Source organism: Ranitomeya variabilis, chromosome 8, assembly GCF_051348905.1.
Source record: "Ranitomeya variabilis isolate aRanVar5 chromosome 8, aRanVar5.hap1, whole genome shotgun sequence".
Taxonomy (NCBI): domain Eukaryota; kingdom Metazoa; phylum Chordata; class Amphibia; order Anura; family Dendrobatidae; genus Ranitomeya; species Ranitomeya variabilis.
Window position 1 is genome coordinate 189,635,532 of NC_135239.1, and position 26,825 is coordinate 189,662,356.

Sequence of the window (26,825 nt, forward strand, 5' to 3'; positions counted from 1 at the left end):
GGCTTTCATGTGACCACAAGTATCAGGCAGTCATGTGACCACAAGTATCAGGCAGTCTTATGACCACAAGTATCAGGCAGTCTTATGACCACAAGTATCAGGCAGTCTTATGACCACAAGTATCAGGCAGTCTTATGACCACAAGTATCAGGCAGTCTTATGACCACAAGTATCAGGCTTTCATGTGACCACAAGTATCAGGCAGTCTTATGACCACAAGTATCAGGCAGTCTTATGACCACAAGTATCAGGCAGTCATGTGACCACAAGTATCAGGCAGTCTTATGACCACAAGTATCAGGCAGTTTTATGACCACAAGTATCAGGCAGTCTTATGACCACAAGTATCAGGCAGTCTTATGACCACAAGTATCAGGCTTTCATGTGATCACAAGTATCAGGCAGTCTTATGACCACAAGTATCAGGCAGTCTTATGACCACAAGTATCAGGCAGTCATGTGACCACAAGTATCAGGCAGTCTTATGACCACAAGTATCAGGCAGTCATGTGACCACAAGTATCAGGCAGTCTTCTGACCACAAGTATCAGGCAGTCTTATGACCACAAGTATCAGGCAGTCTTATGACCACAAGTATCAGGCAGTCATGTGACCACAAGTATCAGGCAGTCACGTGACCACAAGTATGCGATTTGCATACTTCCGGACACAGTCTGACTAGACGTCTCCAGACTCGCTCAATTCACTTGTATGGATTGAAGACACACACAAGTCTTGTTGTCATGTAGCCCACGCAGGCGCGCATTGATGGTTCACAGTTCTGCAGTCACGTAGAGTGATCGCAGACTTGTACCCTAAGGCCAGACAACCCCTCTAAGGTCCGTTATCGGACTTCAATACCTGGTCCAACTGACAGCTTCATGGGTGTCTATGAGCAGGTGAGTTCAGGTCTGGAGACTCACCAGTGGACTGAGTATTGCGAATCAAGTACAGATCATATAATATGCACATGTGATTTTTTTTAAAAACTTTTCTGCCCAGACATTTTCCATTGCCTGTGAGCAGGGTAGATGAAACCCCATACACATGTAAAGGAAATGGATTTTTCCTATCTCTCATGGATTTTAGTGCAGACTTGTCCCCTACACACAGGCAGTATATGCAGTGCCGTCGCTGCACCACACGACAGGGCACTGATATCTTGTGGCCATAGGTCTATAGAATCCGGTGGCCTACAGGACGGAGAGTGGTGGGGGTTATGGCTTCCAGCTCTTACCACAGGATGCAGCGCCCACGCCGATCAAAATGGTGCTTGCTTGGAGATCTTGGGCGCCCAACCAGAAATCTGGGGCATTTGCACCACCTCTGATCTTCGGCGTTAGTGACGCTAGTGCTCCATAGATTATAATGGGCACTAGTTCTATTCGTGGTAAACAGAATGTGCGCTAAGACTAGGGCCTAATATGCAACTGCCACTGGTCGGAGTCACCATAGTGTGATTGGACTCCTGGATGAGAGAATCGGAGCGCACTGTGAGAAGATGGAGATTCAGTGCATGGAAATTGTTGGACTGCACTCTGATGTCATCGAAGTGCAGCCTGATGTTTTCTATGCAATCATTGACTGGCGTGGCCGAGTGCGATCTGAATATTGGATCAAACTGGGAGATGCTGCGATTTTTTTTTGCCTGGGACCGGGGTAAAAATTGGACATGAGCACAGCCCCATAGACTAACATTATTCCGAGTGCGATCCGATGTTTTTTAGGAACACGCTTGGACCGTGGTGTGAGCGAGCGCTAAGGCTACACGGCGACGCTGACTGCAGCACAGCTGACGTAGCAAAGGATGTGAATGGGGCCGCATTGTGACCCCCATGTACCACCACAAGCAAGTCACCAAAAATCCATGTGGTCCCAGTTTTTGGTGACCCGCTTGTCGTCATACCAGGAGGGCACCCCATCGCTTACACTACTCTGCCATGTAGCACAGCGCCATCTTTCCCGGACAAAGTCGTCGTGTAGCTTCTGCCCTGTGATGCCAAATTTGCAAGCGCCAAAACCCAAGCCTGCGGAATATTTGGCGCCTCGCGGTTGTAGCACGTTGCGCGCTGCTATACGACCACATCCGCAATCACAATGTATCTGCACAGGGGGATCATTTTACAGTCGTAAATTGGGTGTAAAAAGGAATTTAAAAAAGTCTCCAAGGTGCAAATGACTTATATTGGAGCTTATGATGAAAAAGTCGTGTGTGATCTGCGACCAAATGATCACTACATGCGATTTTACAATACGACCACAGTGGCGTCCAATTGAATGATTCATCAGTTATGAAGTGGTTACTAAAGCATGCAAATAAGCGGTAATGTCAGCCATGGCGAGGCCGTCACCGCTGCCCCTGTACCGGGGCTGTACCGGGGCTGTACCGGGGCCACCCCGGGTCACTGCCCCCCGGTCACTACCGGCGGAAACTACAGCCCCGCCCACTACTTCTCTCTTTGACAGTTTCTAGTGGGCGTGGACAAACGAGGGATGGGCGCCAACGCTGATTGGCTGGTGCCGATCCCCATGTCCCGCCCCTCGCTCTCCCCGCCCGTTGCTGTGGTGACGCAGTAGGCCGGCTGCTGTGCGGCTCTGCGGGGAGGTCGCTACTATTCAACATGGCGGCGCGGGAGGAAGGGGAACGCGGCGGGGCTGTGCTCCAATAACCGCCGGATTCTGTCACCGGAACCGAGAATATTCCCACTGAGGAGCGCTGGGAGATAGAAGCGGCTCCACTTCCGGCCGAAGAACTTCACTTTACGTCAGCTGCGCTTTACGGCACATTCTCGGTGCTCACGTAACTCCCTCCCCCGGGCCCCTGGTCTTCTGCAGCGAGGGGGGTAATTTCGGGCCTCTCCCCGGGGGCAGGGCCGTCTCCCAGCTGGTGTCGGTGCGGAGGATGCCGCCCGGTCCGCAGCCTCTCTCCCCCCACCTGTCAGAGTATGGCAGCCGCCGGCTGTGATCTGCTGTAGCCGCCGGGAGCTCCGGGGCCCCACACTGCGGCCTCCGCTGGTGCACGCTCTGGATGTGGGCACATTGCTGGCGATGGATTAGGGGCTCTTCTATGGGACCAGTATGGGGCAGCGGACCTGGGAGGATAGTGTGCGGACTGAGCCCCTGTGAGCCTCCATGTCTTAGGATTCGGTGAGAATTCTCTCCGCAGACGTCCGGAAGCCTCCAGCCGCTGGTGCTCTGGAGTAGGAAGATTTTCTTTCCCCCCTTTTCCTTTATTATCGTCCAGATGCCTTCAGCCTTTGCGATCTTCACCTGCCGTCCGAATTCCCACCCTTTCCAGGAGCGCCATGTCTACCTGGACGAACCGGTCAAGATCGGGCGCTCGGTGGCCCGCTGCCGGCCGGCGCAGAACAATGCCACCTTCGACTGCAAGGTGCTGTCCAGGAATCATGCGCTGGTCTGGTTCGATCACAAGACTGGCAAGGTAAATGAATGGATCCGGATCCGCTCTGGAGGGCTTGTGAGTGGCGCTCTCACTATTCTGGAGGGCTTGTGAGGGGCACTCACACTATTCTGGAGGGCTTGTGAGGGGCGCTCACTCTGTTCTGGAGGGCTTGTGAGTGGCGCTCTCACTATTCTGGAGGGCTTGTGAGGGGCGCTCTCACTATTCTGGAGGGCTTGTGAGGGGCGCTCTCACTATTCTGGAGGGCTTGTGAGGGGCACTCACACTATTCTGGAGGGCTTGTGAGGGGCACTCACACTATTCTGGAGGGCTTGTGAGGGGCACTCACACTATTCTGGAGGGCTTGTGAGGGGCGCTCTCACTATTCTGGAGGGCTTGTGAGTGGCGCTCTCACTATTCTGGAGGGCTTGTGAGGGGCACTCACACTATTCTGGAGGGCTTGTGAGGGGCGCTCGCACTATTCTGGAGGGCTCGTGAGTGGCGCTCGCACTATTCTGGAGGGCTTGTGAGGGGCGCTCACTCTGTTCTGGAGGGCTCGTGAGTGGCGCTCGCACTATTCTGGAGGGCTCGTGAGTGGCGCTCGCACTATTCTGGAGGGCTCGTGAGGGGCGCTCTCACTATCCTGGAGGGCTTGTGAGGGGCGCTCTCACTGTTCTGGAGGGCTTGTGAGTGGCGCTCGCACTATTCTGGAGGGCTTGTGAGGGGCACTAACACTATTCTGGAGGGCTTGTGAGGGGCGCTCGCACTATTCTGGAGGGCTTGTGAGTGGCGCTCGCACTATCCTGGAGGGCTTGTGAGGGGCGCTCTCACTATCCTGGAGGGCTTGTGAGTGGCGCTCGCTCTGTTCTGGAGGGCTTGTGAGTGCCGCTCGCGTTGTTCTGGAGGGCTTGTGAGGGGCGCTCACACTATTCTGGAGGGCTTGTGAGGGGCGCTCGCTCTGTTCTGGAGGGCTTGTGAGTGGCGCTCTCACTATCCTGGAGGGCTTGTGAGTGGCGCTCGCTCTGTTCTGGAGGGCTTGTGAGTGCCGCTCGCTCTGTTCTGGAGGGCTTGTGAGTGGCGCTCTCACTATCCTGGAGGGCTTGTGAGTGGCGCTCGCTCTGTTCTGGAGGGCTTGTGAGTGCCGCTCGCGTTGTTCTGGAGGGCTTGTGAGGGGCGCTCACACTATTCTGGAGGGCTTGTGAGGGGCGCTCGCTCTGTTCTGGAGGGCTTGTGAGTGGCGCTCTCACTATCCTGGAGGGCTTGTGAGTGGCGCTCGCTCTGTTCTGGAGGGCTTGTGAGTGCCGCTCGCGTTGTTCTGGAGGGCTTGTGAGTGCCGCTCGCGTTGTTCTGGAGGGCTTGTGAGTGCCGCTCGCGTTGTTCTGGAGGGCTTGTGAGTGCCGCTCGCGTTGTTCTGGAGGGCTTGTGAGGGGCGCTCGCGTTGTTCTGGAGGGCTTGTGAGGGGCGCTCACACTATTCTGGAGGGCTTGTGAGGGGCGCTCGCACTATTCTGGAGGACTCGTGAGCGCCGCTCGCTCTGTTCTGGAGGACTCGTGAGCGCCGCTCGCTCTGTTCTGGAGGGCTTGTGAGCGCCGCTCGCTCTGTTCTGGAGGGCTTGTGAGCGCCGCTCGCTCTGTTCTGGAGGGCTTGTGAGCGCCGCTCGCTCTGTTCTGGAGGGCTTGTGAGCGCCGCTCGCTCTGTTCTGGAGGGCTTGTGAGCGCCGCTCGCTCTGTTCTGGAGGGCTCGTGAGGGGCGCTCGCTCTGTCCTGGAGGGCTCGTGAGCGCCGCTCTCACTACTCTGGAGGGCTCGTGAGCGGCGCTCGCTCTGTCCTGGAGTGCTCGTGAGGGGCGCTCGCTCTGTCCTGGAGGGCTCGTGAGGGGCGCTCGCTCTGTCCTGGAGGGCTCGTGAGGGGCGCTCGCTCTGTCCTGGAGGGCTCGTGAGCGGCGCTCGCTCTGTCCTGGGGGGCTCGTGAGCGCCGCTCGCTATTCTGGATGGCTCGTGAGCAGCACTCGCGCGCTTCTGGAGGCGGAGGTCAGGGATGCTTTACTCGCCTCCGCAAGGAAGGGATTGGGCTTTCTTAAAATGGAAATGTATGTACATTTGTGATGGTATAGACTTACACATCCAGCTGCTCCCACCCGAAGGCCTTGTGTATAAATAGTGGGGGGCATGCATTAATGTTGTCTGACCTAATGGGGGCTTTCCTGCCCAACCTGGAATTTACATATAGGTGTTATGCCTGGAGAGGACATGGTGGCCAGCATATACGAATGGCCAATGTCTTGCATTAATTGTGGCGTACATGTATCGTGGATATAGGGCACCATGTATCGATGTTATGGACTGACAAGCGGATGTGGAGCGACACTATCCGGGGTGATAACAGCAGCTGCTATATCAGTGCGATTCTTATTTATAGGTGATTTTATAAGGCTGCGTTCATCTCTACATTAATATATCAGCCATAGGAACGGAGAACCGAAAATGTCCGAATGCCAGATCTATCGTGGGACAGACTTCCATGGCGCCCATTGACCTCAGTGATCAGTTTGCTCCCACACTATGGTGTCTGTCTTTACTGCTTGTGTAGATGTGGACAGGGGCTCGAATATTGTGGGGGAGCATGTAAAAAAACATCGCCCTCTGTACATACTGATAATGGCCTGGGCCAAGAATATTCATACCGAGGCAAAGTGATCAATTCCATATTCTGATGACTAAGCAGTGAGGGCTCACATGTATGATTGTCACACAGCTGATGGTATAAAAAGTGGGGGGCCCGTACGAATGTCACCAGGCTTCAGTATGGGGGCATGCATGAATGTCACTTGGTCAAGAGTATATGTAGTGGGGGGCTTGTATGTACAGAATGACTGTTACTCAGCATAGAGCACAAATGGGGGACTTGTGTACATAGCGGGGGGCTTGTATGTATGATTTTCTCTTGGCTTAGAGTACAAATGGGGCACACATGAATTTTATCGGATCTAGAGTATAAATAGTCACGGATATGTCTGAAAGTCACCTGACCAAGGGTGCAATTTTTGGGGGGCACATATAAAGTATCACCAGATGTAGAGTATATGATTATGTTGTCTCTTGACCTACAGTATGAATAGTTGGGGTCACAGATAACCAAAACCTTTTCTCCTCTCCTCCATTGGCTCGGCAGAGGTCGGTCGTGTTTTTTCCGGATCTGGCAGGAGCTTGACTCTTCAGGTCATACACGTCCTTCTTATTGACCGCTCAGTAATGGCCACTTGTGACAAACAAGCTGAACGAGAAGGTGACTCACCTGTGCTCTATCTACCAGTGTGTGGGGGGATCCTAGGGTGGACCAACCACCCAAAAGAAGAGCGGCCACGGAGATCACACCTGGATGTGACATGTGGATGATCGGGGGGGTCAGTGATCACTGTACCTCGTCCTTGTAGTAAATCAGAAGCTCACTGAATCCCGAGGATCATCCTCTATATCCTGATGATTCCAAATCACCTGTTATTACTGTCTGGTTTCCAATCCACTTTTTTTTTTTTTTTTTTCTTTTTTGGCAGTGTTCACCTACAGCCATTTAAATGAGCTTTTTTATTTTTCAGAGGCTTACCCAGGGAAGATTTCCGGTTTACAGTCCCATTGACTTATATACGGCAAATACAGTTGTACCAATAGGGTTTAGATTTCTCCCTGATTCACCTCTAGCCACCAGGGAATATGACCTACGGCCTAAGTATTTCTCATTTTATATTTGTAGGTGACGTACGTTACGAGTCCTTGTACTAGTAAGACTCTGTGAGCAATGCTCGGCATGTGTCCGCGTTCTCCAGGAGTGCAGGGGTGGGTGCCTCGCATACACAGTAGCCCTTTAACCTGCCATCAGCTTGCATAGAAACACGTTTTACTATTCAATTTTTTTTAGTTTTAAGCAACTTTTTGTAGATCCTCTCCCCCATCTTCAGACCGGAGATGAGATTTTTCCGTGTGTGCTGGTTCTTGTTAAACATCTTATGATCCCCCCCCCCTAAACTATAATAAATCTGAAACATCCAACGCTTGTTCGTTATTGTCAAAATTGGCCATTTCTGCTGACCTTTATCTTGTGTATGGAGACAGATTGGCACTAAGAACTTTGTTCTATTGATTGGGAAGGGTCCATATTAGTTGACCCCCATGGATCAGACAATTGAGTCATATTTAGGCTGCCGTCACACTAGCAGTATTTGGTCAGTATTTTACATCAGTATCTGTAAGCCAAAACCAGGAGTGGAACAATTAGAGGAAAAGTATAATAGAAACATATGCTCCCCTTCTGTATTTATCACCCACTCCTGGTTTTGGCTTACAAATACTGATGTAAAATACTGACCAAATCCTGCTAGTGTGACGGCAGCCTTATACCTTCACAGCCTAACCCCCCCCCCCCCCCCCTAAAATCTGCCGTGCTGATTCATGTGAACCTGTAACAGGTTCCTCGGCTCATTCCTGTACATGAGCCGGAAGTGCAGATCTGCGGCAGGTGATGGGATCGTGCAAGCACCGTTTGTATTAGGGGAACGCTGGTGGCGCTGCGGGAGAAAAAGGCCTGTTAACAAGAATTTCAGACTTTTTTTTAGCCTAGCTGTGTGAACCCCCCCTCCTCGTCGTGGCACTACATAGGGAACAGAAACTCGCCCGCTCACAGGTGTTGTGCCACGTCTCCTTTATATGGCAGTAGTTTTATAAGCTGATGACATGGCGCAGCATACAATTAGGTGAAAGTTTCCATTGTGCCTGCCCTGTTTGTAGTATGGAAGAGCGAGGGTTGGATTAGGGATTGTAGGGAAGATGCCATGAATGTAATATTATGTGATTATTAGTGATTTGTTGGATCCAGTAAGGCTCAACAAGCTTTAGGCCTGGTTCAGATAACTGAATTTTTGTTCCATGTGCAGAATGGATGTGGCACTTATCCTATCTCCAAGATTCTATCCCAACATTTAGTAGGTGTAAAAATATTCTCAAATACTCCCAATTAGAAATGAAGTATAGTTCTTCTGATTAGCTATGTCGCTTACCCCATGTGCAGGCATTGCAGTAGCTTGGGTATCCATGGTTACGACCACTAACAGCTAGCTAAATGTCACCATGATAGGATGTAACCACGGATACCTAAGCTACTGCAATGCCCTGCACATGGGGTAAGCGACAGGTTATCAGGAGAACTATACTACATTTCTAATTGGAGGTATTTGCTAATATTATTACACCTTCTGCATATTGGGATAGGATTTTGGACATGGCAATGCCCCTTTTAAATTGACTAGTTCAGATGACTTTTTGTACACCGTGAAACTGTTGTATGTGAAAAAAAAAAATTTACTATTCTTTTTTTTTTTTTTTATTGGATGAGACTTACCCATAGAGCTTAATAACTTAAAAAAAAAAAGGGTGCCTTATGGACCTCATCCGTTTGCATCCATTTTTTTTGTTAATATGCCCATTGCATAGATCACATAACAAACTGAATTGGCCACTATGTATTTAATGCTTAAAATATAAAAAACTAAATAAAATAAAACTGATGTCAAAAATATAAATATTGATGACGTACGAATGTAAAAGATGGCGGTACGGGAGACCATGCAGATGTATCAACATCCGTTTTTCACTCCTCTGAGCCCAGCCCTGTGTTTGGTACCTGTCAGATCACCTGTACAGTTGTATTAACCCCAAGGAGCCCAGAATGTCCTTTTTCTTCATCAGGCCAGTGTGTATCTGTAGACTGCGCTTTCCTATTGAGAGGTCACCTGAAGTTATGTTGTTTTTTTTCTTGTCCAATGGGATGTTTAGGGGCGTTGTGTTCCTCTGCCTATATAGTGACACACTTCAGATCCTTCCTTCAGGAGTATTTGCTGTGAAATCTTAAGTTTCATAAAGGGCATCGCCTGTAGAGGCTGAGACCCTGATTCCAGTGATGTCACTTACTGGTCTGCTTGCTGTCATTTTGATACAATCACGGTTTTCTGTGCTGCACATGTAGCAGAGCTCAGAGTGCTGAGCCCTGTATAACCCCGCCCACATTCTTGATTGGCATCTCTGTGTACACTGTGCATAGGCAGAAACCTGCCAATCAGTGGTGGAGGTGTGGTTAGACCAGGAGACACAAGACACGTAGACCTGTAGTGAGAATCTCCTGCTGATAAAACACTGATTTTATTGTAACGGCAATACACAGTCCAGTAAGTGACACATCACTGGAATCAGGATCTTTTCCCCCTGCATCTTGATGCTCTTAGATTTCATAATAATCGCCTGGCAGATTCTCTTTAAGAAGGGGTTGTCCAATTAGTTAATTAGCTTTTTCACCTATGTTAAGAACATTACCCCTTAAGGCACGTTTACACCCAAAAAACGCTGCGGAATATGGCAACATTTCTATCCAGTTCTGCAGTATAAATTGACTTTAATTCCGTGGCGTCACTGAGATTCTTCTTTGCGGCGTGTATGTGACATTTTGTGAGTTCTCATCCCTCGTTCTGTCCACGTCCCGTAAACCATTATGTCCCAATTGATTACAATGTGAATACCAAGAAGCTGACTTCAGCTCCACTTTCATTCTCCGGTGATGGAGTCTATAAATGATGACTGGTGGAACATGTTCTCTCCATAGTATAAACAGCCTGACCGATGGGGCGACCCTCGTCCTGTTTACACCCGTCACATCCTCCGCTGGAGCACATTGTCCCGTGCGGTGGTTTAGCTCAGTACATGATGCAAATCATATAACCTTATGGAAAAAAGTTTCTGCACTCACATAGTTAATATCCTGCAGCCGCACCCTTGGATACAGATGACATGATCTTCCCTTCTTCATCAGACTTAGCTGATCTTCTCCGAATTCATTGTTCTGTATCTCCTAGAGCGAAAAGCTCATGATCACCAGAGCTCTTATTTCACTTTGGTGGGGTCCTCCTTGGAGGACTTAGAGGGCGTTCCTCCTGTTGTTTTTTTTGTTTTATTTTTTTGTGGAGCTTCTTGGCAGAAAATCAGTTGCCTAAAAGGAGATCTCCAGTATATTCTGGAGGCTATGCGCCCACTTAAGTCACTGTCACCTGTAAAGCTCCCTTTTCGAACATACTTGTATGAAATCTCAGAATAAGGGAAATGGGTTCCCTTTAACCCTTGAGGACATAGAACAGCTGATACATGCTGCCCGGACCACGCGCAGCATTTCGGAGAACAATACATTTAAATCCCAGCTGGGATCCCTGCTGCTTAGTGACTAGTCCTAGAGGCTGGTCCTTATCAGTGTCTCCTCCCTGCTTCCCCTGAGTGACAGGCCCCTGTCACACACGGACTCGTGAAGCAGTTTGCTTAGATCGGGAGACCCAGTGGTCTGTTCTGGTCTGAGTACGGTTCACGGATATGTGAACTAGACTTGGATGTACGGCCGCCTACACTGACTGAAGTTCTAGGACCTCCCTACCATAGGCACTTCTGTTCTGGTTTCTATAGGATGTTGCTATTGTGCGTTGAGAGTTGTCGTAGGGACAAACCCTATCTGCAGCTACTACTGTCATTGATTGTCTGGGTTGCACCCGACATCTGGTGCTGTCATTTTACTGAAGATCTTCATACAGATGCTGAGTAAGATGCAGAAATGCCCAATGCCAGCTGGTTCTGTCTTGGTGGTCGCGGTTGCCGGCTGGTTCTGTCTTGGTGGTCGCGGCCACCGGCTGGTTCTGTCTTGGTGGTCGCTGCCGCCGGGTGGATTGGTCTCTGTGGTCGTGGCCGCCGGCTGGTTCGGTCTCTGTGGTCGTGGCCGCCGGCTGGTTCGGTCTCTGTGGTCGCGGCCGCTGGCTGGTTCAGTCTCGGTGGTCGCAGCCGCTGGCTGGTTCAGTCTCGGTGGCCGCTGGCTGGTTCAGTCTCGGTGGCCGCTGGCTGGTTCGGTCTCGGTGGTCGCGGCCGCTGGCTGGTTCGGTCTCGGTGGTCGCGGCCGCTGGCTGGTTCGGTCTCTGTGGTCGCGGCCGCTGGCTGGTTCGGTCTCGGTGGTCGCAGCCGCTGGCTGGTTCAGTCTCGGTGGCCGCTGGCTGGTTCGGTCTCGGTGGTCGCGGCCACTGGCTGGTTTGGTCTCTGTGGTCGCGGCCGCTGGCTGGTTTGGTCTCTGTGGTCGCGGCCGCTGGCTGGTTTGGTCTCTGTGGTCGCGGCCGCTGGCTGGTTTGGTCTCGGTGGTCGCAGCCGCTGGCTGGTTTGGTCTCGGCGGCCGCTGGCTGGTTTGGTCTCGGTGGTCGCGGCCGCTGGCTGGTTTGGTCTCGGTGGCCGCTGGCTGGTTCGGTCTCGGTGGTCGCGGCCGCTGGCTGGTTCGGTCTCGGTGGTCGCGGCCGCTGGCTGGTTCGGTCTCTGTGGTCGCGGCCGCTGGCTGGTTCGGTCTCAGTGGTCGCGGCCGCTGGCTGGTTCGGTCTCTGTGGTCGCGGCCGCTGGCTGGTTCGGTCTCGGTGGTCGCAGCCGCTGGCTGGTTCAGTCTCGGTGGCCGCTGGCTGGTTCGGTCTCGGTGGTCGCGGCCACTGGCTGGTTTGGTCTCTGTGGTCGCGGCCGCTGGCTGGTTTGGTCTCTGTGGTCGCGGCCGCTGGCTGGTTTGGTCTCTGTGGTCGCGGCCGCTGGCTGGTTTGGTCTCGGTGGTCGCAGCCGCTGGCTGGTTTGGTCTCGGCGGCCGCTGGCTGGTTTGGTCTCGGTGGTCGCGGCCGCTGGCTGGTTTGGTCTCGGTGGTCGCGGCCGCTGGCTGGTTTGGTCTTGGTGGTCGCTCCTGGCTGGTCTGGTCTCGGTGGTCGCGGCCGCTGGCTGGTTTGGTCTCTGTGCTCGCGGCCGCTGGCTGGTTTGGTCTCGGTGGTCGCGGCCGTTGGCTGGTTTGGTCTCGGTGGTCACTCCTGGCTGGTCTGGTCTCGGTGGTCGCGGCTGCTGGCTGGTCTGGTCTCGGTGGTCGCGGCCGCTGGCTGGTTTGGTCTCGGTGGTCGCGGCCGCTGGCTGGTTTGGTCTCGGTGGTCGCGGCCGCTGGCTGGTTTGGTCTTGGTGGTCGCTCCTGGCTGGTCTGGTCTCGGTGGTCGCGGCCACTGGCTGGTTTGGTCTCGGTGGTCGCAGCCGCTGGCTGGTTTGGTCTCGGCGGCCGCTGGCTGGTTTGGTCTCGGTGGTCGCGGCCGTTGGCTGGTTTGGTCTCGGTGGTCACTCCTGGCTGGTCTGGTCTCGGTGGTCGCGGCTGCTGGCTGGTCTGGTCTCGGTGGTCGCGGCCGCTGACTGGTTCGGTCTCGGTGGTCGCGGCCGCTGGCTGGTTTGGTCTCGGTGGTCGCAGCCGCTGGCTGGTTTGGTCTCGGCGGCCGCTGGCTGGTTTGGTCTCGGTGGTCGCGGCCGTTGGCTGGTTTGGTCTCGGTGGTCACTCCTGGCTGGTCTGGTCTCGGTGGTCGCGGCTGCTGGCTGGTCTGGTCTCGGTGGTCGCGGCCGCTGACTGGTTTGGTCTCGGTGGTCGCGGCCGCTGGCTGGTTTGGTCTCGGTGGTTGCGGCCGCTGGCTGGTTCGGTCTCGGTGGTCGCACGTGCGATTATATTTCTTTGCCAGGGAACCTGTCGCCTCTTTTCAACCACCCAAAGTCCACACGTTAGTTTGGGAATACATCTTGGTTCTCATTTTCTTTCCCAGAGAGAGATGCACAATGCCACAATTATATTTTTCTGCACCATAAATATTTGATATCACTAGAACGAAGGTGCGATATTAACTTTAAGGACTGCACAACTCAAAAAGCAAATCCTTAGACTCTGTACCAATGTCCTGAGTGGGAAGCCCACCTTAAATTCGTGTCCTGACAACCATCGATCAGATGTGGTGTGTGGGGAACCCTGGCAATGTAACCCTTACTACTCCGGCCAGGTGAAAATGAGGTTTCCCAAAAGAGTAAAATTTTAAAAAAAAATAATAGTGGTCTAAACTGGACAGTCCATTTAAGGAGGATTTATGCGTATATTAAAAAATTAGAACCCACCCCTTTTATACTTATAAATAACAAAATCCGTATCACTTACCTGTTTCATCGCCCTGTCCGTCTTTGTTTTCATGGTTGCGGCAGGGGCGTCTTGTTGACAACTTGTGGATAGCCTTTAGCATTCTACCTTGACATTACTGCTGAGCCCAATGATTGTCTGCAGCGGTCACCCGCTGTAGACAGGATGCTGCTTCTGCAGCTTTGTAGACCAGGCCCACTAAAGAGCAGCGCCAATGGCTTCTGCTTATTTTATTATGTCAAAGCTGAACCAGCATTGACCGACATGTTGGTGTCAGCCGCCAAGATCCCAAGGATGGAGCTTTGATGTCATGTTCGGCCTCCTTTCCATTCATTTATGGGATGCCTGGAGAAAGCCACGCTCTGTCCTAAGAGTTTTCCCACAGTCCCATAGACAATGAATAGAGCAGACGCTGAGCATGCGCACCACCGTTGCATTGAAGACGGGCCGGACTGCCCTTGTGGTTCTGGAGCCCCTTACTGTGTACTTGAGGGTCCCAGCGGTCAGACCGATTTTTGTGAATACTCATTCAAATTTTCTAAACTTGTTTTTTTTTTCCCCTGTAAAATTTTCCTTCAGTCTGATCTGAACATTCTTTTTGGTCCAGACTTAAGGATCCTTTCTGTAATTTTTGTTGTTGTTGTGCTTCAGAGTTTTTTGACCTAGTTCCCAGAAAAATGAAAGCTTGTGCCCCAAGGCAAGTTCTCATGTTTTTCTGTTTCTGCCCTACATATGACAGATTATATTTACTAATTACTTGGATATTCTTCTTACTCTGATTAAATTGTCCATGAAACTAAGGTTCCTTTTACACCTTGTAGAGCCGGCTTTGGTGATGGTGTCAACAATGGCGGGCAGAATGGTACCTGATGTACCCTATCCAGGTCAATGAGGTTTGTTGGGTGCGTTGGTGTCCATCATGTCTGACAATCCCATTGTTTTGCTCCCTTGACAAAGCAGAACATTAATTATGAAGGAAATCTGACTTGTCATCTCCTTCTATAACTTATCAAAAGCTCGTTATTTTCTCGTTCTACCAAGATCTTCATGGTCACCTTTGGGCCTAGTGTTCTTGTTCTGGACCTTCCTATTCTAGTTCCTTCGGCATGTAAATTGTTTTTCCAGTCGTGCCACCTAGAACACCCTTTGGGCGCAGATGTTTCGCCAACCACGGCTTTGTCTTTTGAGGTTTCTTAAAATGGAAATCCTTTTGAGTTGGGCTCCAGGAGCTTATAAGTTAGTGGGTTATTGGCAGTTTCTGTGTCTCATGTGGATTCTTGATTTGTGGTTTTCGTCTGTACACTCATCCTTGCTACCTTTTGTCTTAGTAGGGAGGGTAAATCTAGAACATTATGATGAAGGTTCAGATTGTAAAATCGGCTTCATGCCCAGAAATTTGCCCTGATTCATTGTGTATCATGCTTTTGTTGTCTTGCTGAAAGGCGGTACAACTTGACTATGAAGCTCATGCTCGCTCTTTGTTTTCAGCATTTGGTTATTGAACTCCTACCTTAGGGTAGGTCATCAAGATCAGATTGGCGGGTGTCCGAGAAGGATGGTTGTTGTCCAAGGAGGACTAATCTTTTCTCCCCAGGGGCATCATTGAGTCTTGGATGCCCATGACCCTCTTGCTAGTTCACAATTTAGTCTTAGTTTTGGCAAGGGCTCACCACTGTATATGGGGTGCAGCTTACAAAACCTGCTGTACTGAACATGCTTCGCCCCAGGTCTTCTACCCATCACCGTTTCGCCCTTGTCAGCGTTGCTCAGATCCTTACTTTCCCATTGATCCACACATCAACTTGAAGCACTGACTGCTCACATGCGGCTAAATATATCACACCCCTGATAGGCGCCATTGTCATTAATCAATATCCTTCACTTCACCCTTTGGTGGTCGTGTTAAACACATCATCATGTTCTCACCGGCAGATGTTTGTAGCTGTCATAGAAATGTGCCCTAACTTCCTGCTTGGGCCTGTGATAATACACACCAGCCAATCAGTGGTAGTGGAAATTCTAGAGCAGGGGCCCTGAACCAATGAGGAGTCGGGGGCGTGTCTCAGACTACCTTAGACTTCGTCTTGGTATTGAATCAAAGCAGTAGTCACTCATCACAGCTGTGTCCTAATGGAGCGGAGCTAAAAAAGCAGCCAAAAATGGAGGAAAATAAATATCAGACAATCATCACCTGTAGGTACAGACCTTTTATGTAGTTTTTGACCTGCTGAATGGACAGTCACTTTAAGTCCTGATGGGACTATTAGTGGACCTGTGCGATATCCTATCTATTACCATCCGGCTGCTTTCATGTTGATGGTTAATAAGAGATATATATCTGTTATTAACCATCCTTTACAAAACATGAAAGGAGCCGGCTGATAATATAGATATAAAAAATGTATATATATATTTTTTTTTATTCTAGTGAGGGCACCTATACCACGTGCCTTGTATTTTTGCATTTTGTAACCCGCCGATCTGTTTTGATGCCTCGGTTCAGAGTACGTTATCCATCATGTGTCAGTGTTGGAGATAACTGCAGTAGTCGTTGACATGATGATGTCCTGGTGGGAGGGGGGATGTGGGAAGGTGGTGGGCGCGCGCTGCGTCTGTAAGGTACGGGCAGGATTCTTCCAGCTGTAAAGCTTTATTTTCTTTTTTCTGCACAGGAAATTGCAGGATCTTGTTCTGTCATCCATGTTTTTACATATCGGTGACGAGCTGTTGCGGATTACAGACTCGCGGGCTCTCCTCCCTGTCCGGGGGTCAGCGCCGGCCGCTGGCTCCGTGCCCCACTTACATTCTCTAGCCCAGTCTTTACACTTTCTTGCCTCCTTCCATCAGAAAGACCTTTTTCAATTGTGTGATCGTGGCTCTACAAGGCGGGGTGCTAATGGCCCTGGCGGTGTCTGGGGTGTTATTTTAAAGCTCTTGTACATGTTTAGCTGGTGACGTCTTCCTAGTAATGGAGTTAAAGGGCTAGATGAAGTCATGTAAAGGAGTGTAGCCAGAGTATACTCCCAGCGTATGCTGCTGTCACTATGGGCATGTATGGCTGAATCAAAGCTGGAGAGGGTATACACACCGAGTACAATGGCCATTCTTAAAGGGATCATCCAGCGCTGCTTACTTCTGCATCAGGAGTGAGCGATGACTTTATGACCCAACGCACTAGGTATTGTGCTGACGGTGTAGGAGGATATAACATCATTGATGCAGACTTGTGCTGGACTGGACATTCCCTTTAAAGAGGTTTTCCACTCTGGACAATCCCTTTTTGTTAGAAGCATTTTTTTTTTTTTTTAATTCTAGGCTGATCACAGTGACCTCCTGCTGGGGAAACCTGGCAGTGTTCCGTTTCCCTGCAGCGCCTCCGCAGGAGAAAATAAGCGTTACACTGTGCCCATTAATAATCAGGGAGGCGCCTGTGTAATACGGGTCAGGTCCTCCAGAGTGTGAGATGCTCTTCCCTTAAAATTTGGGATATATGATGGACCCCCTTTTCTGCAAACTGAAGGCTTTGTTCACATGTTCAGATTCTGAATATGGCGAATCAGACACGCATTTATCAATCTGCAGCAGAAATTCATGGCAAAGCTTGATTTATTTTTTATATTTTTGCTGCAGGCATGCCAGATGATCCGTACGTAGATCAGCCCTTTTGTCATTCAAAGGGATTAATTGTCATATTTTTCATGTGAAATCTACACACAAAAGGAATGAGCCCTCACGTCTTATTCTGGGCATTACTTCCAAATGTGAACACGGCCTTAGTGCAGATCCCGGCTATGACCCGAGGAGTCTGATCCCAGCTGCGGTGAACGGAGATGTGTCTGGGATTAATGGTGACCGCACATGCCGAGCTATTTGTAGCCAATATACCCGTGTGCGTCCTCAAAATGCTTCCTCCTTCCATGGTTTGCACTGATCATCCTGAAATCGAGAATTAAGAGCATCGTCCGCAGTTCTATGGAGATTAGCGGCCATAAGATGATTCTCCATAAGCTCCAAAGACGGCACACGGTGAACCCCAGCGTGTGCAGGAGCTGACCCGATGGTGAATGGGTCAGTAGATGTCAGTGTTCCCCAATATGTGTACCATGCCTAGTCATGAGTGACTGCCACCTTACCCTACAAAATTAGGGTGTTTTTTATGGGATCGGAGAACATGGCTGCCTTCTGTTCTGGAGATCCATCTGTCCACGGCTTGTTTAATACTGCCGGCCAACTCCAGTCATGTGAAGCTAAAGTGCAGTACCACTTGTGGACAGGTGTGGCACTGTTTTGGGGAAGAAAGCAGCCTTTTTTTTTTTTTCTCCCAGTATTTTTTTTTTTAATTATTCCTCATGCTTCTCAAGATCTCTGCTTGCTGTCAGCTATCCCTATCTCATAAATGGATGATACATAGATGGATATGCCATCACGTTATGATCATTGTTGGCCTGGATTGAGATCCTACTCTCTGAGACTCAAGGGGGTATTCCCATCTCCAAGCTCTTATCCCAATATGTAGTGGGTATAATGACAATAATGTTAGCACATCCCTCCACTTAGAAATGTATAGTTCTTCTGATTCGCTTTGTCACTTACCCCATGTGCTTAGGTATCCATAGTTACGACCACCCATATTGTAACAGTTGTTAGCGGTCATAACCATGGATATCTAAGCTACAGCCATGCTCTGCACTTGGAGTAAACAACTTGGCTAATCAGAAGAACTATACTACATTTCTAAATGGGGGTATTTGCTAATATTATTATTACTACACCTACTAGGATCTTAGAGATGGGAATACCCCTGTAAGGGCTGCGGCTCAGAAGATAGCCGGGGTCTCGCAGCCCCATGCTTTTGCTGCTGCTTTCTGTGCAGATGATGGATATCGTGCACGACTATTAACCCGAAAAATATTGTCATGACCACTTTACCCGGGAAGCGGGTCTCCGCACCCAGTTTTAAAGCCAAAATGCCCCCCATACTCATTAGATTAATGGAGACAGACTGTACTGATGTAATATCTAATATGGGAGCCTCTCAACCTTCCCTTAGCAGATGATGACAGTGCAGAGAAGGATTGGGCATGCTGAGTCAATATGCCCGATCCTTGCACTTAGTGATTGTTGATGGCTCCCCACTGAGAATACATGAGCGTTTAGCCCTGTATTATTATGTAACTTGGATCGGGAGCGATGAATGTCCGGCTGACCGTTGTGGTGTATGGAGAGGCGTTACTCTTTAAATAGTCAGTGGACAGAAGATTGAAAGCATTGGGTATTTTTCCTGATTTGATCCTCTATAGTATGATGCCTCAGAAACATGTAAAAACCAGACTGCTTGTAATGCCTGTCCGTGTCTGTGGGACGTGTCACCTGCGTGGTGCGAGGATTTGGGGACAGTCTAGTGTAGGACTTGTAATCGCTAAGAGGAGTGAGGCGCTTAGTTGGGATTTCCAGAGCCGGCTCCTTATGCTTTTAGACTTGTCAAAATGTCTTTTATGTGACAAATGTGATCTGTCAGTATGTGAAGTCAGGCTTTGTGCCGACTATTAATCCTTAACCATTACAGTGCTGGAATAGCTATGCTGTGCAGAGATGTAGTCGGCAGCATCCGCCCCCTCCTGTTATCCACAATTTGGGTGCAGAGTCCTTTCAAATCATGAGCACCTTTCTAATAGGGGGTTGTCCATTGGCAATGATTTATCATCTATCCACATGATGGCTAATAACTTGTTGCTTAATAGGGGTTTTATTGCTAGAACATGGACTGATCTGCAGACGCCTCTGCTGTTCCCTTTATTCAATATATGGCTACTCTGCATTTCCAACAGTCCCATAGAGAATGAATGCAGCAGAGGTTGGGGTGCAGCAGAGGTTGGGCATTTGACCTGCCGCTCCATTTTATGACTGAGAAGTTCCCAGTCGGGGACAAAAAATTCACCTCTGCTCCGATTTTTGGGACATCCACCATCAGCAAGTTATCACCTATCCTGTGGATAAGTGACAACGTGTTTTTGGACAACCCTTTTTAAAGGGAATCTGTCAGCAGCATTTTGCTTTTTAATCTGAGCGCAGCATTAATGTAGAGGGCAGAGAGCCTGTTTCCAGCAATGTATCACTTATTAGGCTGTGTGCTGTAGTTTCAATACAATCAGCGTTTTCTCAGCAGGATATTATCACTAGAGGACCAGTTGTCTTGTGCCATCTAGTCCTTGTACTGTAACCCCGCCCCATCACTGATTGGCAGCTTGCTGTCAGTGTACAGAGGAAGCTGCCAATCAGGTGAATGGGCGGAGTTTTAAACAGCTTCCCATTCTGAACACTGCTTTTTTTTTTTTTTGTTAGAGCTGGCCGGATTAATAGATATTTTCATGGGAAAAGTTTTAATAAAACTTGTACTTTATTGAAATCCCTGGTATTTGTATATAGGAGTCCAGTGGGCGGTCCTACTCAGTGGATTCACAGATATCTTGGCAGGCACAGAGTAGGACCGCTGTTATGATCCTTAGTGGTTGAGGATCACAAATTACTCCAGCTAAGTAACAAACCTAGGACAAGCTCTAGGGAGGTGGCAAACTGGACTGACCGCAAATCTGAACCTATCCAAACACACTAGAAGTAGCCGGTGAACGTGCCTAAAAATCCTAGACGTCTCGAGCCAGCCTGAGGAACTAACTACCCCTAGAGAGAAAGAAAGACCTCTCTTGCCTCCAGAGAAATAATCCCCAAAGATATAGAAGCCCCCAACATATAATAACGGTGAGGTAAGAGGAAGGCACATACACAGGGGTGAAAACAGATTCAGCAAATGAGGCCCACTAATACTAGATAGCAGAAAATAGTAAAGGGGTCTGTGTGGTCAGTAAAAACCCTTACAAAATATCCACACTGAGATTTCAAGAACCCCCACACCAACTAACGGTGTGAGGGGAGAAACTCAGTCCCCTAGAGCAACCAGCAAGCGAGGAGATCACATCTTAGCAAGCTGGACAAGAAACATGATGAATGCTGATAATCAAAAAATGAACGGACAAAAACTTAGCTTGTCTTGGAGAGGCTGGGAGCAAGGTAATCACAAGGAATCTGAAGAGCACTGAATACATTGATAGCAGGCAAGGAACTGAGTATCCAGGTGAGCTAAATAGGAAACCAACCAAGGATAACGAACCAGCTGATGCAGCCAACCTGCAGAAAGACAACACTACACAGTACCGCTTGTGACCACTAGAGGGAGCCTAAAAATAGAGTTCACAACAGACCGCCCACTGGACTCTTACATGCACAAACAGGGATTTTTTTTTTCCAACTAACCTACATCTTCTTGTGTTCAGCTCCTTCTCTGTACCGTGCTGTCCATAGATCGGACGACCGGTACGTAACGGGTCCCTCTAATGTCATTGTGCCTGGTCGGCTCTGATTCGTGATGTTCCGATGAGATAGCGGCTCCGTCCTCCGATCTTCTCGGTGGATGAAGCCGCAGATTTCCAGGCACCAGTCCCTCCAGTGTTGATTCATGCGATGGAGTCCTGCAGTCCTCAGCGTTGGCCAAGTGATTAGATCAGAGGCAGCGCTGGGACTGTTTCCTGTTCTGCTTCGCAGGCAGAAAAAACCTCCTGTTTATTTACATGATTTCATTCCACGTCGTTTCCAAGTGCAGACGTTTCACCAATTTAGTTTCCGGTATTCTGTTTCCTAATTTCCCCGGAGATCGCCCGGCCTGTAGTCACGTGCGCTGGGCTACAAGTTCAGACCATAGTTTAGTCCCTTACTGCCGGCTGCTTGGCTGCTCTTCTCATTACTGAACCTTTTTATTTTTGTTTGATATCTGAGCTCTTAAAATAAATAAATAAAAAAATAAATAAGGTAAATAAAAAAAAGTTAATGAGAAATTTTTCCTTTATGAGCAAACGAATACTCTTCCTAAATGGCGATCCTGCTCATTGATGCCATTTTGCAAATCCACATATTTTTTTTTTTTCTCTCAATGATTATTTAGGTCAGATAATCCGAGATGATTTGCCCGGCTGCCATGAAGCGTACCGAGATCGCCGTGTACATATGTGCACACCTATTAGATAGCTGCCGGCCGAACAGCTAGCCTCCGTCTACATCAGCGCTCAATGAGCGATCACGGGTTTCAATGCTCTCTCCAAGTTCTGCAGAACGAAAGGATCCGGTGACCTGACTCGAATCCCCCAAATGTCAAGAGTGAAAAGGGCCTGAAATTCATTAGATCGTCAACCGATCCCATCAAATGCAAGGCCGGCCGGCCCAGCGCATCAGGACTTTTATCAGACATTAAATGGGTTTTCTGTTTGGACCACCCTTACCCTGTCCTGCCAGCTGGGACCCTCTTCGATCAGCTGTGATCTGGCGGAGTAAAGTCCTCCATAAACATTAGATAAAAACCAGCAGACTATTTGGTGCCTATGGGGGTCTTCAACCACCCCAGTAGCTTTTTCTTCATTGAAAACCTGAATGATCAGCTCGCGTTTAGTGAGAGTAGTCTGCTGACCGCTGTCTCCAAAGAGGACATTTTGGATCACACATTGCCCAATCACATCTTGCCAGCTGGCGGTGAAATATCGGACAGGTCCAGAGAGAGAAGCTTAGGCTGGCTCACCTATTACAATTTACTGCCCACCGTTTCATGACCGCGCACTTGATGCTCCCTGGTGGTCCTGTCACATCTCCTACATCTCATGTGACCGCTGCAGACGATCACTGGCCTCAGCATTCTTGTGCAGAACACTAAGGCCAGTGACTAGCAGACCTTGTCGTCTGCAGCCAAGGTAAACAGGAGATCATCGGGTATCATTGGGGTCGCGTCTCTGTAATGCGGGGGGGATCCTGTACCCTCGGTGCTCAGTCGCCCCAGTTTGGAGGAGGTAGTGACTATCGTGATGTCTCGCAGCGCTGTGACTTTCTTCATGTGTTGCTACATCCACACACAGTACATTTCAGCATTTCCTCCGGATGACACCGAGAATTTATCCTTTAAGTACAATCTTGTTCCCGCCTTGTCGCATTCGACATTAGGAGCCCGTTTGTTGTTGCGTCTCCCGAGGCAAGACCCGCTAAAAAAAAAAAAAAAAAAATACGGTGAAGTTTTTCGGCGTCCATCACTCTATCAGTTTTGCACAAATAGTTTAGTGAAGGGTTTCTCAAGCTGTGACTTCCCAACTGTTGCAAAACTACAATTCCCAGCATGCTTTGATGGCATGCAGCTCTCAGGGCATGATGGGAGTTGTAGTTTTGCAACAGACATGATGTAACCTGTGTACGGCCCTCTTGGTGCATTGTATATGGAAGTAGATAAAATACTTAGCCACATTGCAGCATTATGTAACAGGGACACGTGCTTGGGCTCAGGAGCCCTTATCACTTTTTTTTTTTTTTTAATGCAATGTGTTGGGTTAAAAATGAGTTTTCTGTTGGATTGAGTAACTTACAACATGGCTAATAAAAAGCGTATTACTGCACGTCTATGATATTGACGCTGATGACCTTGGATACGTCGCTGGCACAATCCTTGTTTTAGCAATCATATATGGTTGGTGGTTTGTTTGTTTTTTTTTAAATTAGATGATTCGTCCCCTTTAAACATTTTTTTTGCTGACCTCAGTCTTTGCTGATGAAGACAGTACGAGCAGCTGACTTTTGGGATTTTGGCAGCAGCAATGTCGTCACTTCTGCAGCCAAACGGACCCCGCGCTGGACCTGGGGAGGATAAGTAAAATCTTCTTGTTGTTTTGTGTTTTACAACTAACTGAGCCGGCAGCCAAAAGTTGTTTTTTTTTCCAAAAGGGACAACCCCTTTAAAAGATATGTAGCGTGTCTTAGGTGTGCCTTGAGTATACTAATGTCTGTATTATCTGCCATTTTGACTTATTCTTCCTCAATATATTTCCTATCATGCCTTTGCAGAGGATGGAATTAGTATCGCGCTGCATTTTCAGTCTGTCTGCCTGGCTTCTGCTTGTGACGGGTTTCTCTGGGAGCTGTTGAAAGCAGTAGGCAATGAGAACAGTGTAAAGCAGATCTTGAAAATGGTGCTCTGAAGTGTTCCCTTTGAATAGTCATAAGGAACACGAAGAGCACCATTTTCAAGATCTCTGCTTGCTTTCATGATATAGAAAGTTTCACTTAGTTGCAGGTTATTACAGTGTGGATAGATGAGGAGTAGATGAGGCGGCCTTGCAGGGGTCTTCATTATAGGTCCATGGGAGTTGTGAAATACTCGACCATTTCAGAACTTAGATAATGGAGAGAATGACAACCATGGTCTATATGGATGGGAATGAACATGACCTCCAATCTTTCACCTCCAGGACCACAGCCTATCATTCAGTCATAGCGTATCTGTTTTTTAAACCCCCCGAATTATGCACAGAGCTTAAGGATTATTCACTGACACCGAGCAGAGAACTTTAATTCCGTGAAGAGTTTCAAGGACAAAAGGCTTCATGTATCAGGACTGTCACTGATCTTATGTGAAACTGTATTGGGACTGAATGAAAATTGCAAAAGTTTCCAAAAAATGCCGCACGGTCACATTTCTTCATATTCACCCTCTTCGTCCTTATTGTTCATCCGTCGTGTCGTCTCGCTGCTCTTTGTAGGTTTCGTCTTCACAGTGCCGCTCATTGTGTGGCCCTCGCTGAATGCTTGCAGTAAGTTGATCTGTTCTCATCCTTTGTCTTCACAGACTCCACAGGACACATGTGACAATAAAACTATGCTTGACGTATGGGATGGCTGACATCGATAGTGTAGCACTGGGTTTTGCCTGAAAATACATTTTTACCACCCACTAAATATAAACATGGCGCCCGATTCATTAAGACTGGCGCTGTGCACACCAATTTTTGTAGGAGAAGATCTGACAACCCCATTTAATAAATTGGGGGCTTGCGATCACTGGCATTCGTGTCACCAAGGATGTAAATGGTCTCTACAGAGAGGAAGAGGACTTTATTTCTCCCCACCTATAGGATGTAGCAATCCTAAAAGTCAATATTGACCCTCTAACAAGCCTTGTCTCATAACTTGGATAAAAGCAAAAATCTTAATTTGTTGAGACACTGTTTCGGGGTATTGACCCTCATCAGTGCAAAGTGTTAGATCTGGTTTGGCTTGGTGCCATTGCCCCACCTTGTCCTGTCCATGTTGTGTTTTATGTCAGATACCTGGCAAAAAATACTATGATGATTTAAAAAAAAAAAAAAACTTCTTGTTAGTAGTGTAATTTGTTTTTAGGTGTTTTTTTCTGCCCATGATGATACCCTTTTCATACAAGTCCAATGTACCAGTTAATGATGATACCCTTTTTATACAAGTCCAATGTGCCAGTTATGAGAAGCTTCCTTCATATGTAAATCAGTCTGGAAGTGCACTGGGGTGTGTCATTTGGAAGACCCAAGTGTACGGACACGCCCCCAGTGCACTTCCAGACTGATTTGCATATAGCTCTCAAGCTATGGTGCATTGACTTTCTGCAGAAAGTCCCATTATTTTTATGGGACACAGGCTCCAATACAGGTTCCCTTTAACTCCCAACTGTTTGCTGATTTCAGGGGTTAATCTTGGAGCACTTGGATTTTTTGTGTTCTTTTTCGGGTGTTCTTGCCATAATCTGGTATAAGGTGCCCGTTATCTTCCAGCTGTCAGATGATCTCCCGATACTTTATTGAATTCTTTCAGTCCAGATAAGATGGGATCTAAATTAGGAAAGATCATAAAACTTTACTACATGTCCGTGTGGTCCCGGCCTCTGGGGGTGGGTAGGTTTTAGCTAATATTTCCATCTTCTTCATTGTGGGAACAGCAATTATTCCCTGGAGAGTGATCCGCGGCTCTTAGTTCCTGATGGAGCCTCTGTTGTCAGCGCTGAAGGTCATTCGTTAAAAGTGAGAGTGACTTGTCCAGATGATCAGAGGAACCAGGTGATGATCTCATGTCGCTCGCCCGTGTGCTTGCTCTTCAGGGCAGTGTATATATATTATGCCTGGCTTATGATTCCTTCTCAGGGGGCTTTCCTACTGAACACATTTATCACCTTCCTGCAGGGTCACCGGAGGTCTGAGCGCACAGATCCGAATAGATTCTGGTAAAGAGGAACCAAATTCACCTATGTTAAAGGGGTTCTCCGATTTTGGTCCCCTGACGTAATTTTTTTGTTTTGTTTTTTAAACCTGTTTTACTTACTCCTCTGTTCCACGGCTGAATCTCCACCACAGCTTTTTGTATCTGTTATTGTCTTTAGTGCTGATGTCATGTTGACAACGCTGCAGCCAATCAATCCTCTGTGTCAGCGCTGTGCACAACAGACACTAGGAGCAGCGGTGGAGACTCTGCACTGGATCCTTGGAGGGAGAGGTGAGTAAAGTTCAGTGTTTTTTAATTTTTGTTCTTCCAAAACCAGAAAACTCCTTTAATGGTGTGGTAGTGTGCTTATGTGGTTGCTGCTCCCTTCTTGTACGCGACCACTACCACCAATGGGTCCCCTTTTCTCGGATTTGGTTAAAGGTCCGTTTTCAGACCCCAAGTGATCAACCATTTATTACCTAACTTGTGGACCAAGAACTATTCTGTATGCTTGTGTTTCTTGGAAACTTTTCCTGAGTTCTTCTGAAAATGGCAGTGCAAAGGACTTGAGAAGAACCTGCTGGCTGGTTCATACTGCCCAGTCCGGTGTCTCATACAAATATAATTAGAGAAGTTCGGCGCCGTCCCCATCTAGTGTCGCCTAGCTCCGCTGCAGGTGAGTGACAGGCATCTTTCATGTGTGTAGTTAGCAAGAGACCTGTCAAACCTTGGGAAAATCTTGGGAAACCTAGTCTTATCCACCGACCAGATCTTCAGACTAGTCTCGAGCCCGGCCAGAGCTTTTAGACTAGTCTTGACACCCGGCCAGGTCTTCAGACTAGTCTCGACACCCGGCCAGAGTTTCAGACTAGCCTCGACCCCAGCTAAGCCTTCAGACTAGACTCGACCAAATCCCCGTCCCCCCCGGCCGGAGCTTCAGACTAGTCTCGAGCCCCGGGCAGAGCTTCAGACTAGTCTCGAGCCCCAGCCAGAGCTTCAGACTAGTCTCGACACCCGGCCAGAGCTTCAGACTAGTCTCGAGCCCGGCCAGAGCTTTTTAGACTAGTCTTGACACCCGGCCAGAGCTTCAGACTAGTCTCGAGCCCTGGCCCGATCTTCAGCCTAGCCTTGCCTCAGCCCCCTGCCAGATCTTTGGACTAGCCTCAGCCCCCTGCCAGATCTTCGGACTAGCCTTGACCCCTGCCCGATCTTCAGCCTGTTTTCTGCTATTCCAGAGGTAAATACACCCGGTTGCAGTTGTGCACCCAGGCTCTGATTCATGCCGCCAGTGGTTTGCACAGCAGGAATTGACTGAAAGG

General features: G+C 48.8%; 1 protein-coding gene across 7 annotated transcripts in view; it reads left to right on the plus strand.

Moving 5' to 3' along the window:
• The first annotated feature begins 2,559 nt into the window (after nucleotides 1-2,559).
• SLMAP (sarcolemma associated protein) overlaps nucleotides 2,560-26,825 on the plus strand; it is a 101,722-nt gene continuing 77,456 nt past the window's right edge. For 3 of the 7 annotated variants that reach the window (XM_077278588.1, XM_077278592.1, XM_077278593.1), the window contains exon 1: nucleotides 3,094-3,442. In XM_077278588.1, the coding sequence (XP_077134703.1) occupies nucleotides 3,245-3,442 (198 nt within the window). In that variant the 5' untranslated portion in view covers nucleotides 3,094-3,244. Of the gene's footprint in view, nucleotides 3,443-26,825 lie in introns of all 7 variants that reach the window. The other 4 variants (XM_077278589.1, XM_077278591.1, XM_077278590.1 and 1 more) reach the window with 3 other exon arrangements.